General features: G+C 39.9%; 1 protein-coding gene across 1 annotated transcript in view; it reads left to right on the top strand.

Moving 5' to 3' along the window:
- Positions 1–17,682, top strand: part of GUCY2C (guanylate cyclase 2C) — a gene marked incomplete at both ends in the record, with an annotated part of 43,514 nt that overhangs the window by 13,176 nt on the left and 12,656 nt on the right. Inside the window, 10 exons of the mRNA XM_084206926.1 lie at positions 787–872; positions 1,300–1,411; positions 4,829–4,910; positions 7,213–7,318; positions 7,852–7,914; positions 8,473–8,544; positions 9,422–9,526; positions 10,688–10,774; positions 14,874–15,006; positions 16,868–17,005. Of these exons, the coding sequence (XP_084063052.1) occupies positions 787–872; positions 1,300–1,411; positions 4,829–4,910; positions 7,213–7,318; positions 7,852–7,914; positions 8,473–8,544; positions 9,422–9,526; positions 10,688–10,774; positions 14,874–15,006; positions 16,868–17,005 (984 nt within the window). The remainder of the gene's footprint in view (positions 1–786; positions 873–1,299; positions 1,412–4,828; positions 4,911–7,212; positions 7,319–7,851; positions 7,915–8,472; positions 8,545–9,421; positions 9,527–10,687; positions 10,775–14,873; positions 15,007–16,867; positions 17,006–17,682) is intronic.

Here is a 17,682-nt window from a genome sequence, read left to right as displayed (position 1 = left end):
GAAAAAGGAGAAGGTAATTGCTGAACTAAAATAATGCTGATACTGAATGCAGGAGAAATAAAACAAGTCATCATCAACAGCAGCAAAAGGACAATCTGAAGCTGATAAAAAAATCCTCTTATAAAAAAAGGGGAAAATGAAGGTGAGACCTTCAGGAGTAGTGGATATTGGCTAAGCTTGTGCTCATGTTGAGTTAACTGACTTCATGAAAGCAAAGTCAAGCTGTGCTGAGGGATTTGGGAAGTTCCACTTTAAAATCATTGTAATGTGCTACACAGGCAATTTCTCAATGTGCACATTTGCTGTTGTACAGAGAGAGGAGGCTAAAGGCAAAAAGAACGAAGTAAAAACATTATTATTAGAGCTTTCAAAAGAATAAAAGGAATGAAAGTATCCTTGTATTTCCTTTACTGCTGATAGATTCAAACTGCAGGTAGAAACAGACTATTTTGCTTCTCACTTCCAAAATGGTCTCTTCAAGGGAGGTGATTCTGACATTCTTAGTATGCTGAAGAAATCTGACAAATATATTTTGTTGTAGCTAGAGGGAGACTTTCCTCTTCAGTGTTGTCAGTTCAACACTTTTTATTGGATTTTGTAGAAAAAGTGTAGTGTGGTATTAAAAGAAATTTAAAAGCACCACACTGAGCTGATACATATCTAGCACGTACCTGAAGAAGAAACATATCCTAAGTATCAGAAATCCTTTTATTTATCCCATCCTTCCTGCCCCATATTTGTGTTTCTCAAAATGCAAGCCCTCTAACTAATTCCTTGTGTCTGCAGGTGTGATGGGTCCTGTGACTCTAGATGAATTTGGAGACATTGATACCAATCTGACTGTGCTGTACACATCACAGACTAAAAATTATGTACGTATGTGCAGGGTGCAACTGTTCGACTTTATACATGAAAGGAGAAACAGAATGCCCTGTACTGTTGCATAAGAATGATGAAAATAACTGCAGCAGGCGTGGTGGAGTGCCAAGGCGTTCTGTGCGTGCCAGAAGGGGGTCATGTGAGGTGTGCTGGAGACTGACAGGATTGATGTAATCTGGTGATTCAGTAAGTGAAGTGCAGCTGGTATTTTGTGTGATTGGTAAATTTATTTTCAGAGAGAGGGGAGGAATGAGAAAGAATATGGCAGCCAAACATATGGCTACACTGAGAAATGCACCACTGTAGCAGGAAAATTAATTTGAGTTTGGGCAATACATTTATTAAGGGTAGTCTGGAGCAAGGGACAAAAGAGGGAGAACACAGCTGCTGACTGCATTTCTTCCCTCCTCCCATCCATAGTTCAAACCTCTCCTGTATTTCAACACTCAAAGCAATGACACATGCGAGGCGACTAACAGTCCGGATTTTATTTGGAAGAACCACAAGCTGCCCAGTGATACTCCAGGCACTGGTGAGACCCCCATTAAACCTACCACCTACCTCTTTGAAGACAAGTCACACAGTCCTGAGATCCACCTGCTGTGTGATCCAGCATGCTACCTTCACACTGCCCCAGCCAGTGATGCTAGGAGCTGGGTGCAGAACAGCATCTTTCCTTCTCCTGCCTCATCCCCACCATGTTCTCTGTCTCCAGTCCAGTTCAAAACCTTTATTTCTGTTTTGGTGCTGATACTAAGTCTCTTGAAAACTCAATACTGTACCAGTGATTATGGGGAATACCATGGGGTATTTCAGAAGAAGTCACTCCCAAATGAATAATCGTCACTAGAATATGGTAGTGGTGTGAACTGCTTGAAAGACTGTTCAGGAAAGGCAGCAGAATTAAGGTTATGATGAGTTATCTGACTCTGCGTTTCTGTATCTGATGGAGCATAGTGTCTTCTGCTTGCTGCTTTACCCTTGTTGTAGGGAGCTGGGGAGAGAACACAGCACTGTGCAGATTCAGGGCGCTCTAAGAGCTGACTCTTTGAAGAAAGACCATGGGAAACTAGGTTATGGCTCTATTTACACCCAAAATTTAAATCTAAAATCTCAGAAACCAACACCTTCTTTCCTTTTGCATTTGTGGTGACTCCTGGATAGAATGGATGAAGTCCCTTGTTATTCAGCATAGCAGAGTACAGCCTTGGCAGTCTGATCAGACTGAGATTGTTTCCCCCTTTAGACTGCTGCCACATGGTGATTGGCAATGGAAGGGCATATGCTTCAGGGTATGATAGGTGGAATAAAAATTATTTCAGTGGCAGTAATTGCAAGGGTTAGTGCACAGTGGATTAGTGTTCACCTGAATCATTCCATCAGTGAGAATCCAAAGATGCTGCTGTTAGAAGTCTCTGCGAAAGTTGTCCCATTAATTTGCTGTATTGCTTGCCTCCATTAGGGAATAGGCAAAGAATAACTGGAGAGATAAACATCATCTTCTAACTAAGAGTCCATTCACAGTAAGGTGGTAAAATTTATACATTTTTATTCCTCAGTAAAGTAAATCAGATGCCCTAAAATTAGACTTTATCCCTCATAAGAGAGGCGGGAGTAGTGGTTTATTGCCCAGGACCCATGGGAGTTACCAGGAGGAGGGAGGCAGCAGCTTTGATAAGACTCAAGTTAGGTCTGGGAAGAGCAGAGGGATTTCAGTGGAGCTTTCATTTTTCATCTCTGGTCAAATCTCTGGTCTCCCTTCGTTTGACCATGAGTGCTGTCTGTGCAGAGACAGCAGCACTGCACACGTCAGCCACAAGGTTGTACCTGTACCAGCTCCATGAACTTTGTGCTTTCTGGGTCCTGTCTTGATGTTGCTCTAGTCCCATTCTCATCCATCCCTTGGGCCCCATAACATGCTGTGTTGTCAGTGGATCTGAAATATCCTTCAAATATTCCCTTCAGTATGTCCTTGTTTGAAGCTGCTGCACAAGGGAGAAGGAGAATTGCAGAAAGCCAATGTCTACAAATGTCGGTAGCTTAACATCTAGTGCTTAACTGAAGCCTGACCCTGTGGCCAAGCCCTACTAAACTAAAGTGAAACTGCCACCCAAAGGCACTTGATTATTTTGTTTGCACATTTAAAAAAAATAAACCTTCCTTCATTGTGATTCTAAATAAGTATATCACCCCCCCCCCCCCCCCCAAAAGAATGGTCAAAGTTTAAGTAATCATTTGGTCTTGCTAAAGCCAGTCAAAACTTTCCATCCTGGAATATCTTTTTTCCCTCCAGGTAGGTGAACAGCACAGACAACCAGAGAACCCTGCTTATCCCTAGGCTGTAACTGAGAACAGCTGACTCAGTTCTGCTGCCTATCTTCCTCCTAGTATTCCGTGAAAAAAACGGAGGCTCATCCATATTTTCGCCTTATTCAGAAAGTTTAAACCCTTATTCTAAACGTGGATAAGATCATTCTTCAATAGACAAACGCTTCTGGTTGCAGAGGACCAGTTAGTTTCCCCCTGCCTGTTGTAAGAGCCAGAAGGTGGCAGCAGAGCCTCAGGAAAGGGAAATTACGGTCCCGCAGCACTTCCATGGGAACCTGTATGTAATGTTTATCGAAGCTGCATGCCACGATTCACAAACCTGAAGTTTCGGACAATTTTCATGCAAAATGGTTTTGCCCATTCTCATTTATCTCTCATTTTATAGTGGTGACTTAACTTGTGGAGGAGAATGATAGTACTGATGGTTTTCATCAGAGAGCATCAGACTAATACTAAATTACCTTAGAAATACTGAAAGAGGCCCTGATGAACATACTGAAAGAAGGTGGGGAGATGTGATTCCCAGAACAAGAAAAATCAAAGCAGAATTCTGGCTCCAAAATCCAGAGGAGTTAATAAACTGAACCCTGTGTCAGATGCAGACACAAAAACTGGTATGTTGAAAATCCTTCCTCAATTGCTGCTTGATTCTGAAGGCAGCTAGTGTGTGCACATTTGTTTTTTATTTATTTACTAATTTTGATATTTTTTCTGTGTCCCTTCATTTCTGTTCCTGAGCACAGACAGAATTATATTAGCCTCAGTAAGGCTGAATAATTCAGCTCTTTTGCTCTCCTTAATCAACATGGCAATCTGCAAAACTGGATTCTCCTCTGCCTTCTTTGCCTAAGACACTTGCTCAGTAAAGTAGGTTTACTCTAGACATGTGACCACCAGCTGAAGCTTTGTGATAGTGGCTTGTTATTCTTCAAAGGAAGTTGGTGGTTGCCAACTTTCCTTCCCAGTACCCTCAAGCTCCAAGAACAGGCATGAGAGGGGCTTCAGTTTGCTTTTCCTCAGTAAGACAATCAGCATGAAAACCTTAGTCAGTTCCCAGCCTTGTTCGTCCTATCTACCTGCTCAGGATTAGAGCCCTTGTGTGCTCTGTAGGTTTTGGGTCTAAGTCCTCAGATGCCTGAACATGTTTTTCAAACTGTTTGGCTCCTGGCAGCTTCCAAGGACACTTTACTGACTTTGTGCTGACATCAGATTAATTTCCCTCTATAGGGCATTAATTTCTTACTGAAGAGTACAGTCCACACAGTAGCACCATTGCCTGGGTGTCCCCAGAGATTGCCCATGCCTCAGGTGGGGATGTAAGACTGCACTGCTCTTGGTCCTGCTTCATCCCACATTAAAAGAGGCAGATTGCCCATGCCTCAGGTGGGGATGTAAGACTGCACTGCTCTTGGTCCTGCTTCATCCCACATTAAAAGAGGCAAGTGTCATCCCAAGGCAGTGCTGGACTTTACCAAAGCCTCTCAATTTGGAGGTGACCAAAAAGTATCCTTGGTCAGCTACTGTGATTTCCATGCGTGTGGGAGGGTAATTTCTTAAATACAATGTTGTTTTTCAGCATCCTCCATGAAGTTGTTTATCTTTCATTTTTTCTTTTCTGCAGGCCCACACGTCTTGACTATTGCTGTCTTTACGCTCACAGGAATTGTGATTCTAGTTCTGATCATCTCTTTGCTGATTCTAAGGTACCAACCCCTTTGGCTTTCTGTTTGTTTGTCCTTGAACAGTTTTCCCACTAGGACAATGCCTTTGATCCCTTCTTGAGGAGCCATTCATTAGCTTACCTTACAGACCTGTGTGGTTGTCCCTAGTGTGAGCTCTGGTATATGCCAAGTAGTGTTTGCATCCATGGTGGTGTTATGACAGGTTAATAATCAAGGGAGAAGATGCAGCAAGGCTCAGTGTTCTTGCATCTACTAAAAAGCTCGGATTCCTATACATACACGGAAATATAAGTCTCACACCAATCTTCAGAATTTTTCCACTTTACTACCCATCTTTGGCTTTCTTGGGATTCACTTATATTTCTTTAATGTATTGGTGACAATGAATGCTAATGACATGAAAGCTCAATCTTGAAGATGGTATTTCTCCTGAGACACTGTAGGAGTAAAAACACCATCAAGTTTTGGTGTTTTCGTTGCATGGATCTATTCCCTCAACTCAGTCCAACACCCTACATAAAAAATTTTCTAACAGCTTGGAATTTCATGCAGCATTTCAAGTCCTGCTTTATCATTATGGAAAAAGCAGAAATAGAAATCATTGATGCCTCCTTTTGATGGAAGAAATCCCACCATAGTTCCAAAGTATAGGGTTTTATTTAATCTTTAAAAAAATTGTTTTACCTATGCCTCCATTTTCAGTCTATATCTTTGTTATATATCAGACAACTTCAGAAAAAGCAAGAAAATCAGATCTTAAGAAAAGTTTATTAGAAACAGATGCTATTCAGGCTCTCTTATTTTGAGTAGACCAATCTGCCTTGCTAACTAAAACAGGAGAAAAATCAAAGATAAGGATACACAACTCTTATACATCCAGTTGTACTCAATATAAGTAGGAGCTAATCATTGTCACATCTAAACACTGACAAACAGACAGTAAAGTTTGCAATGCCTATGAAAATTAATAAACAAAAGCATTGACTTGTAAAATATTCTATACTTCTCCATATTTGCAGATGTATAAAATCTAAATATTCTGTTTAGATGATTAGATTATTGTATACATATCATTGTGACATTCCCAAGCATCAAATACAGAGGAGATTTCTGAGAATAAAACTTGCAACTTTTAGTGTCAAAACAATAGTAAACTTCTCAAATATAATTGCTACCAAAGATTGTCCCCTAACAAGCAAAGAAGAGAAATTCCTATGAAAATCAACAAAATGCCTCATTATTTGTTCTTTATCGCCTAAGTTTCTAGGACACTTGAACTATTCCACAGCTACCTGTGAAGTTCTGACTGCAAAGTAAAAAGTCCAAGTCCTGAAAAACATGTAACTAAATATTAGATCTTGTAGATTTTAATTCAGTTTGATATGTTCTTAATCACCAGCTGATACCAGTTTGAACTGTAGTGCATGCTAATGACATGCAGACACACCCAAGGTAGACACAAGGTAGAGCAGAGAAAAACAGTTCTTACTGCAATTGTTGGTGTTCATTTTCTTAAGCAAATATATACAAAAAAAATGTAGTGAACAGGGGAATATTTGTGTTATTAGTCAGTAGTATGGGTTATGCCATTTGGAACATTTGCCAGCAGTTTTCAGTGTGTTAGGATTCTCCTGCGAACTCTCCAGTCAATCCTGTGGAGTTTTTTAGTAGAGGAAGGACTTGCACAAGTAAGGAGATAATTTGATGAGCACTAGCTGTCTTGTAGCTTTTCTCTAAGACAGTGCTTGCTCTGAATTTCTGCAGGGGAGACAGCAGTTTCTTTCTCCCATTTCCAAGGACTCTTCCCTCATTTTTACAAAATGTGCAGAATACAAGGGACATCCACAAAAAGGCACTTCATCACTTAGCACCTCCTCTCCTGGCATTGTATTCACAGCAGTTCTTAAAATCCACTGTTGATGGCAGGACTTCCTTTGGCTTGCATTTCTTTGTGGGACCTCTCTTCCAAGTACGTTTAATAACATAGAGGAGAAAACGATATAAAATCCAGATGGTCCTTTATGCTTTAAATTCTTCTGACCACCCCCAAGACTCTAGCAATTGCCTAGCAGTTGTTCTGCTAAATCTGTTCTGTTCTGCTACAGAGTGAATGAGCATTTAGGCTTTCTCAAAGCTGGGAGAATTAAAAAGTTTCCTCAAACTGGAAAATTGGATGAGAGCCACAGGGCTTCTGCTCAAGTCTCATCAACCTGTCACACCATCCTTGTGTCATCCTGACACTAGATGCTTCCCTGTCCTAATCTCCTGTTGTGGGTTTTGGTTCCCTGGGAGGATGTCCCAGAAGGTTTCTCTTGTTCTTCAGGAAGTACAGGAGAGATAATGAGCGCCGGTGGAAGAAATGGTCCCATATACCACCTGAGGAAATCCTGCCTCTAGAGACCAGTGAGACAAGTCATGTTAGTTTAAAGGTGAGAGAAGCACAGTGTCCAAAGCTGGATCTTGGATTCTGTCTCCTAAAGACACTGCTGGGGTTTTGACATGTTTTGAGTACAGCACCCTATGGCTCTGGTAGGACTAAGATCTGTTAACTTTTTTTTCAAAAAAACTTTTTTTTCCTTTTTTCTAACCCACACTTGCTGTATTGAAGAAATAGAGATTATTCCCCTTCTATTGCTCCCTAATAGAACACACCTGTTCGCAACAGTAAAGCTCATTTTATGATGGGGGGATGGGCTGGGTACTGACTTCCAGTCTCTGTTACAAATGATTTTCTGTGCATCATTATGCCTCTGTAATGCCAAAGAGCTTGAAAACAGCAGGTGGAGGGCCTGGGAGTGGCATGGAGAAATGCTCCACAATTTCTGCAGCATTTAGTGACCCTCCCTAGAGAGAGAGACTTATGCTTCTCTCGGTGGCACGAACCGACATTACTAATCCCTCTGGACCTGTCGAGTGAGGAGTAGGTGATAATTGCAAGTTAATTATTCTTCTTTGTTCTCAGATTGATGAAGATAAGAGACGTGACACCATCCAGAGACTGCGCCAGGGCAAGTATGACAAGAAGGTAACCTGACTGCAGAGTCCATGCTCCCTTCCTCACCTTTAGGAGGGCACGTTTTGGGAGGAAGTCATTCCACCTCCCCTGACCTTGCAGAATGGTTAGTTCTCATGGAAGGGGAGTAAGCCATTTGTTCCCTATCTTCTGCAATGTATTTTGTTTACTAACAGAAGGCTAAATATTAGACTCCATGAACCCCTAGCCCAGGACTACAGAAGCATAAACAGAGGGACCAGAAATCTGATACATTTTGGTACTGAGGAGGTGAACAGGTTAATGGAGGACAGGCCATTTACATGGCAATTCTTGTGCATTCAGTTGAGCTATCTGCCTGATTGAGGTATATTCTCGTTGAGTTAAAATCTGCACAACTGATAGATCTAAATCCTTTGAAGAAAATATAGCTCCAGTACTTATTAGCTGATTAACTGAAACTCCAACAGTGAAGCAGTAGGCAGGTGTTTCTGAAGTGTTTCTTTGTATGGACATTTCTTGGAATAGAAAGACGAATTGCTCTTGTACTAAACCTATGATTTTTTTCCCCCACTGTTTTTTTCCCTTTAGGTGGTGATCCTAAAGGATCTCAGAAACAGTGATGGTAATTTCTCAGAGAAGCAAAAAATAGAACTGAACAAGGTAACTGCTTTCCACTGTAAACTCCAACAGCCATATGCTTGTGCATGTTTGTGAGGTGGACAGGTAATGAGTTCCTCAAAGGATATTGCTTGATGAATTTTATCTTAGTTATGTGATCTCATCACAACTTTAGAGTCTGAATTGTGTACCAGTCAAGCTGAGGATGAATGAAGTAATTCATGTGCTGTCATATGGCCTTACTTAATCAGTTTTTATAGCTGATACTAAAAGGCACTGCACTCTTTTGGCTCATATCATACTAGTTCATCAGTAGTGGAATGTTGTAGTTAAATCTTATTATTGAATGCCAAGTGCAGCTCTTTTAAAGTTACTCTGCTGACTTCTGCATACAGATTCTTTCAACATGGGAGATTAATTTGGCTGCAGTACTGCATCTTTTTTTGAATGGTTTTCATATTACACGACACTGAAAATTGTGAATTCAATAAACTCTAAAAATGCCTCAAAGTAAACTACAGTTGTCTATTTAAATGGACGAACTCCATAATATCATGCAGCATCATTAAAATTTTATTACTTGCTCATTTACTGCCTGATTCACATCATTCTGTCACTCATAACGGCTATTCTGGTCAGCCAGGAGGTTTGATAGGCAATAATAGATACTACAGTGGGCTCTAGAATTAATTTGGAGTATCCAACAGCAGTCATTCTTATCTCCCTAATCCAGAAGATTCTGGAATGACAAATGTCTTCAAGTACTTCACTCAGTGCCTTAGTACACTCTGGTTTAAGGGAAACTCATACATCTTATCAGGGCCTGAGGTAAAAAGCCATGTCACACAAATATCCATGTCTTATGTTTCTGTACTAAAAATGATTGCTTTTAAAAACAGATTAAATGTCTCTGCTCCAGCTCCTACAGATTGATTATTACAACCTGACCAAGTTCTATGGCACTGTGAAGATAGACACCATGATCTTTGGGGTGATTGAATACTGCGAAAGAGGTTCTCTGCGGGTAAAGAATTTTAAGGGTCTCCTTCTACCCCCAAATTATCAAATTTCAAAGTAAGAAAAGAAATCCCTGTCTCTGTGTCTTTGGCCCTCATGCAGCAGCCATGGACTGAGCAAGAGATGGCAGGTTTCTGATTCTAAGTTTCCTCTCCCTTGCTTGGCCCTCTCCATCCCTCCCCAGGTTCTGCTGTGTCCCTTTGATGGTTCTCAGCAGCAAGAGGATGAGGTGAGGGAGGGGGAGCCAAGGAAAAGTACAGGCCCAGGCCACAGTAACAGCCAGTATTTGTACTGTGTCCCCTGTTGGAAGCATATAGGCTATAACTTGTTCTTCATTTTCCAATCTGTAGCTGTTGTCTCTGCTTATGTGCTTGTGTACCACAGAGTATGCAAGGACAGAAAAAAGAATATATTCAGTATTGGTAAGGGAGAAAAATGGCAAGTTCTGCATTATAAGGGAAAACAACCCTTAATTTTTGTTTATAAGAAGAAATGGTTAATTGATGCTGGCAAAAGTATGGAAAGACTTATGGTTTATTACTACCAATATTATTTCAGTGCTAATCATGAAGTGATAATCATCAGCTCTTCTGAGGGTGTATATTGTCTCTGCTTCTGTGATCATACAAAGACTGTCATCAGTAGCAGTGGTTTCTGGAACAAACTCACAGCAAGGCAGCAAAATAATTGTTCTCTAAGTGATTTTCTGGTAAACTGGCATACTCATGGAAGTTTACCTTTATCAATGGATGTCATTGTGGCTGAAAGAACTGTAAATGACCGGCAAAGATAAAGCAACAGTTTACTTTGAACTTATAAGGCTAGGAGTAAATTGGTAGGAAACAAACAGTGAGCAAAAAACATGGAAAATCCTCTCCCTTCCTCTTGCACAACTCTGACCATTTGTTTCTCTCTTTTGTGTTATTAAAAACTTGTTTTGAAAATCGAATTCACAACCTACTTCTAATTGCAGAAACCTTTCTTTTCTGTAGTCCCCACTTTTCTAGCTCAGTGTAAACTTAATATATTTTTAATATTCCCTATTTTTTGAGTCACCTTTTAGTGCATGTACTCTCTATAAAAAAACAAAGTTGCTGGTTGAAAGGCATGCAATTTGTATACCCATATCTCATCTTCTGCTTTTTCCCTGAAAAACTTCTCTTGACAGGATGTTTTAAATGATAAAATATCCTACCCTGATGGCACATTCATGGACTGGGAATTTAAAATCTCTGTCATGTATGATATTGCCAAGGTAAGTGGACTGCTGACAGTGCAATGTAAATCAACCTCTCCTGTCTTGCAGAACTGATCCTCTGAGGAGTGTAGCTCTCAAAGTTTTCTTTCCTAGAGCTGTATGCCCCTCCAGTCTGTTCTCCTCTGGGGACAGGTATCCGAGGCAGGAGAAGCCAGTGGCTTTCAGACTGAAGGAGGAAATAGGAGCCAGAACTGGCCTGGGGCTATTTATAAATAAACAAATGAAGTATACCCCAAAGAAATGTGGCCTAGAGATCAGAGGGTTACAATCTGCTGACCAGTGGCTCTGATAAGTAGGGCTTATGCAGTCACAAGCTCTGCAAAACGCGCTGCTTTGTGGCCTCAGGTAAAGCATACAGAGCAAAACTGTATTTTTTCAAATCACAGACTCATTCTAATATCTATCCAGAGATGGAATCAACTTTTTCTAAACAAACTGTTTATGTACCGTCCTGATTTTCTCACTAGAGTGAGACGCTCTAGTTTCTCACTACAGCTATCCATTTCAAGCAGTTGGAGAGGGAAAAAATTAATCACGTACAAAAACAAAGGCTGGTTTTCAGTAGCTCTCAACAGATCTTTGCTTTTTAGGTCCATGCGGTAGGAAAAATCAATATGCACAGTAAAGGAAATTCTGTTCTACATTAGACACTTGTAACTGTTTGGCTAGTAGGTAAGGACCCTTTGTAATTCACTGGTGTAATAATTCATTATACCTCTACAGATAGTGTAGACAATCCCCTCTACAATCTGAGTTTTTTTTGCTGGGGCTCAGCTGCTCTCCTCTTCATGTTGCTGGTTTGAGTTGGACAGTCCTCCCGTTTCCCTACATGCACCAGTTCAGATTTGGTCTCCACAATGAATGACTCCACTGTGTCTGTTCCAAAGAGATACTGAAAACCTTGTGCTTTATTAAAGCCCACTTAATCCAAATTGTCACAGTTTGTTGGCCTTGTTAATGACTTTCAAGTTCAGTTAACGTTCAGTTAAAGTTTCATTTTAAATAGCAGCAGAGGAGTTTCCCTTCCTCCTCAAAACCCAGGGTATTTTTTAACCCTTTGCACTTTCAGATCACCTTCAGATGTTTCCTTAGAAAATAATGATTAGTACTGTTGCCATTTATGAGGAAAGAGAAATCCCAGTCTCTCTGAAGGAAGTGACCAAATGCCCAATGACTGCATTTGTACTGAGACTGCACAGCCAGTCATTTGCTGCACCATTGGTAAAGGGGACATGGCACCTGAGGATGGATTGGCACATAGCATCTGTTATGTGTAATGGCTCCTGAGCATTATTAGCTGTGTTAGGAGACATGGTTCACAAACTCTTCATGAAAACTTGCATGTACCTAGGAATATCAGGAAAATTACTGTTGTTTGGATGATCTGCCAGTCTCTCCTATTCCTTGACTTGATACTGTGGTGAAGTTTCCAGGACCTACACATTTCCATGAAATTCTAGTATTGCTTTTTCCAAACCATATCTTCTAAACCTCCAAGCACCCTGTCTATATTTACTTGAATGACTTCTCTTTTTAAAGAAGTAATTTCATGGCATCTTAACAGCAGTTCCTCTCATCTCAGTATCTGTCCTTTTCAAGTCCAGCTACAGCTCTCCAGGCTATTAGAATGATTATGACCTGGTGTAGCAGTTCCTTTGCCTTCCTTCTGAGATGCATTTCCTTCTCCACACCACCACTTTCCTACACTCTGCTTATACCATGGCCCAAACAGTCCTCATACTGTGCTTGCATGAGAAGCTGCTGCATGTGTTTCTGAACAAAGGTTGGGTCTCTTGTATTCCCTGGAGCAAACAGCCAAGTAATGACTATTCTTGGAGCAGTCTCTAGTTTAATAGAAAATGTGGGGTGCCCAAAGAGGAAGCCCTAAATCTACTCTGTTTACTTCCCCCCCTCTGTCTTTTCTTTCTTTTTTGCTATCATAGCTGCCTCTTGGATTAATGGGACCACCTTGTAACTACATGGATTTGGCCATGTGACCAAAGAGCTCTGATGAAAGGTCTGCTGAGAGGGAATTGCAGTAATCAAGCCTTGTAGTTATTAGTGCATACACAGTCGTTGCAACACTATTTATTAAATAAGTGGCTGCTGCAGGATATTGTGCAAGGGATTGTAATATTCTTGCATTGTGCCAGGAAAAGGTTTGTCAGTCAGAACTAAAGCTTCAGAGCTCCAGAGCAAAGGTTAAAGAATGCTCAAATATTTGGAACTATTGTACTGAAAGTTGTTATAAATTTTGAAAATCACATTGTGGGTTTTTAATAGGTTCTGTGTTTTCAGGTAGGTGCATAGAATAGTGGGGAGGAAAGAGGAAAATTTTATCAGGTACATTTACAAGACCTTTGCCTCCAGAAGCTGTTAACCACAAAGCCTTGGGGTAAGGAAATCTAAATTATGTTTGACTGTCCCTTGATGCTGATACAAATTGGGAATTCTGCTGCAGTCATGGGAATATTTTGTGGCTAATGAAAGCAGGAGCTGGAAGAGGGTGTTGCTGGAGGAAAAAGGGCCTAAAGCAGGCAAAACATCCTGCGTAGTGTCATCAGGGCTGCATGCTAAAAGCTGCTTAATCAAGAATGTGTTCCTTGGATATAGTGTGCACACAATCTCTATAAATTTGGCATGATGAGATAGGTCCAGGATAACCAGTCCAACAACATTCTCCAGAAATTGCATCTTTTGCAGGCTGCTTGTGTCTCAAGACATACATCTGCTCTGCCCAAAATTCAGCTCGTATCTCAGTGATCTCTTGTAGCATTTGCTGGTCCATTTCCAATTATGAGTAACCCAGTATTTGAAGAGAAAACCCAGCATTGTCATACAGTGTATCATGACCACATGAGCCATGTAACCCTCATGAGATTCTATCTACCAGTTATAGAAAAGGATGAGCTATACGTATAGAAGCCTAAGTGGAAGATCATTCAGAGAAGAAACTGAACAGATACGATATACCTGTTCTAGCTTCCACAGGATAGAGATTGCACTTCATATACTGAGCATGAAGAAAAGAGGACTATAGCAAGAAGAACAACCAGCAGTAGGTTATAAGTAGGTGTGAGTTTAAGTAGTTCAGAAGAGTGAGATGAAAGAGAATAAATAATAGCAAGAGGGTACAAATTAGCATACTTATTCCCTTCTTCAGTTGACACACACTTAATAATGTTCTTTTCCTGCTGTGCCTCAGTGCTAGCCCCTTCTCATATATTGCACCGTATTTGAGTGTCTTAGACTAGATCAGATAATTTAGAGGCAATGAGTAAAAAGGGGCAAGTTACACACCTCTGTATGCCTCTGTGTGTTGTGAGTCAGGAGTCTGAATCTCAGGAGATAAAGATGAAACTGTATTGGCCAGGTCTCGTGCTCGCTTCAAGACTAGCTCGTGGATAGCTGCTATGTATTGCCTTGTACAGAGAAAACCATAAACAGTCAGGTCAGCAGAGACCTTTATGTTTGTCTAGTCTGATCCTCTGTCTGATCTAAGCCCTAATGCATCATCTGACACTCTCTGCATTGACTGCTCTGGAGCCCTCTGCTTTGCAGTTAGAAGATCTGCTGCAATGTTTCAGAAAACATTTCTGGTGTATGGTGATCAAAGAAAATACAGACATAATGAGCAATTCCTCTCACACTTCTTGTGTCTGTTGGATGAACATGTAGAAGCATTTTTTGTGTGATATTCCAAGGAATCTATCTTAAATTTACCAAAAAACATTTATTACAAGTGAAATTAAAACTTTCGTGGGAGGAAATACATTTCCTTAATTACTTGTGCTCTAATGTTGACAAAACCAAGATGCTATGTCAGATTGTTGTTAACTAAGAGTAAGAATGGCCTCCCATGACATGACCCACTTCCTCATTTCTCAATATTGACTGTTCCTATGACCTTGGAAAGTCTCCTTTGTAAAATAATAATATGAAAGGGAATTGTGATTTATGCATATCCATTGCAGATGAAGTCCATTTAATTACTTGCACAGATATTATGCTAATATTCACATTCTTGTTGAGTCTGGTAACATTTGAGTGTCTCACATGTAGTTGTGCTTTCTTTCTTTTTCACTCTCAACCGCAGGGGATGTCTTACCTGCACTCAAGCAAAACTGAAGTCCATGGTCGACTCAAATCCACAAACTGTGTAGTAGACAATCGCATGGTAGTGAAGATCACTGATTTTGGCTGTAATTCAATTCTGCCTCCAAGGAAAGGTAAAAAAATGCCCAACTGGACTCTCCTTCACGGTTTCAAACCCAGTGGAATTTTCTTATCTTCATAGACCAGTAGGGTCTAATTACGTCTTGTAGAAAACAATGCAACTTTGATTCATATTGTAGCAGCCATTATATACTTTTAACTTAAATAGCACAATGGAAGAATTACTAGCAGACAGTATGAGAACGAAGGAAATATGAATATTCAGCTTTTAGTTTAGAAAACAGAAATTTTACCTGTGATTGAGATGTAAGAAACATTTTCAGTATCCAAGTCCTTCATGCAAACAGCTCTTTTCAGCAGTAGTACTGAAACTGTGTGAAGAAAAAAATGAGTTAATTTACCATAAATCTTGTAATTGATTAGATACATATTATCACAGTGCTCTGTGATATCATTGAAACAGTAACTGACATGATTCTGATAATCCTTGAAAAAATCTGTATTGATATGCAATGATAACTCTGTTTCTTATTTCTTAGTCAGGAATCTCGTAGTATATGCTCAACCAGATTGAAATAATATTAATAGCTTTTCTCTACATTTTCTATTCACCTCACATTCATAGAGCATTTCTGTAAAATAGAACACTCCTTTCTACTCATCTTTTCTTTCTTACTTATCTGGAGTGAAAAGATGAGCCCATCTGAAATTATGTCATATGAACGTGTAGAGTAGAGCTTGAGGTATAATAAGCACAGCACTGTGCTGTAACTGCAGCATATGACCTGAAAAGAAAGTGGTTGCAACAAGTTTGGAGAAAATTTTTACGTGAAGACACAAACATACTCAAGAGTAGCAATAAGAACATTAAAGAGGACTAAGAAATGTTCACTGAACATAATAATAATAATAATAATAATAATAATAATAATAATAATTATTATTATTATTATTATTATTATTATTATTATTATTATTATTATTATTATTATTCGTGTTGTTGTTGTTGTTGCTGTTGCTGTTGTTTTTGTTGTTGTTGCTGTTGTTGTATTGTAATGTATTTATCTTCTTTTATTGCTTGTAAGCAGACTCAAAATTTCTGGCTACTTAGTCTATGTCCTTGATGAAAACTCAGTGTTTCACAAGAGATCCACAGATTCATTGTGGCTGGATGTTACTGCTAATATCATAACATTGTCTTCAGGGTCACTGTGTTCAGGTCTGTGTTATGATATGTCACCAGTATGTCACAGCTGGTGACATATCATAACACATGGCAGCATTCTGGTTTTGAGGTACAACGGTGCTCATTGCACTAGAAATACAGATTAATCATTTCTATAGTAGGCAAGTAGTTATGAGCAGGTAATATTATGTCAGACTCAAAAGCACTTGAAAATTATTTCAATAGCTTCATGATATCAAGGTCATTGGGAAATATTGCAGTCTTTTTGTCAGACACTGTGTATAAAAACTCCTTGCATCTCCTAGCTCAATAATTTGTGGCTCAGGGTATTTTTATTACAGTACTGGCACTCCTTGGTCTTATCCAGATACATAGACTATTTCTAAGAAGTCTTTGAAACATAGCTAAGAAAAGCAAGTTCATTGCCAATAAACATAACTTTTCTGAAAGTGTAAGAGTCTGCAGCTACAGTGGAAAGTAGCAGAGTCAGCAAATCCCAGAAAATTGAAAACTACATCAGAGGTTTATCTAACCTATACTGATGTCAGCTTCTCAAGAAAAATGCTAAAGTAGGAAATACACAATACTAGTGTTCTGGATTGGACATGAAAAGAGTAAAAGGAAATATCATTATATCCAGTGGATCATCTAAGAAGGATCACCCTTTTTTGCAATTACTTCTCTCCTTTCCCCTTTACATCATCCTGCATTGCCATCGGTATCTTCAGACCTGTGGACAGCTCCTGAGCATCTCCGGCGTGCTGATGTATCTCAGAAGGGTGATGTGTACAGCTATGGGATCATTGCCCAAGAGATCATCCTGCGCAGAGAGACGTTCTACACCAAACACTGCTGGGACAACAGAGGTAATTCCACTGATTTCTCCTCTATCGCAGCCTTCTGCGATGGTTGTAGCTGTAACTGGCCCATTCTCCATGTTTTGTGAAAGGCGCTGTCTCCGATAACTGCTTGAATAGCTGCTCCTTTCTCTGTGGTGAATGACGAACCTGTTTGAAGGATCTCACTTTGGGGGCAAGTGTCCCAATTTCTTCTGTAAATAAAGTTTGCATTGAGTTTTCTTGCCCTTTCTCTTCTCTTCTCTTCTCACCTGGAGCACAGCATACAGAAGTTAACGTTATACAATGCTGTCCAGACTTACTGTAACCTTTAAAGGCCTCAAAGATTTTTCTATTTTGACTTGGAAACAACATGTAAAATGCCATTTATTTTAGGCAGCATAAATCAGCATTGTCAACATAGAAAAACAAAAACTCAGCTGCATGACACAAGAACAGTTGGCATTTAAAAACTGGCAATTCAGACTTCATTCAAGCTGGTTATAATTAACTTCAGCAATTTAACTTCTGTCAGAAAAATCATCTCCTCCTGTAGTGCATCTATTAAACTCTGTATTGTGCATTTTGTGACATTGTTTTTGAGTAGCTGTTGTGGTTTAAGCCCAGCTGGGAATTAAGCACCATGCAGCCACTTGCTCAACCCCCTCTCTACCATCCTTCCTCCTGGTGGACTGAGGAGGGGAATC

This window comes from Fringilla coelebs (assembly GCF_963513975.1).
Source record: "Fringilla coelebs genome assembly, chromosome: 5".
Classification (NCBI taxonomy): domain Eukaryota; kingdom Metazoa; phylum Chordata; class Aves; order Passeriformes; family Fringillidae; genus Fringilla; species Fringilla coelebs.
The sequence above is the reverse complement of the archived record's forward strand: the minus strand, read 5'-3'. Positions and strand labels throughout refer to the sequence as shown.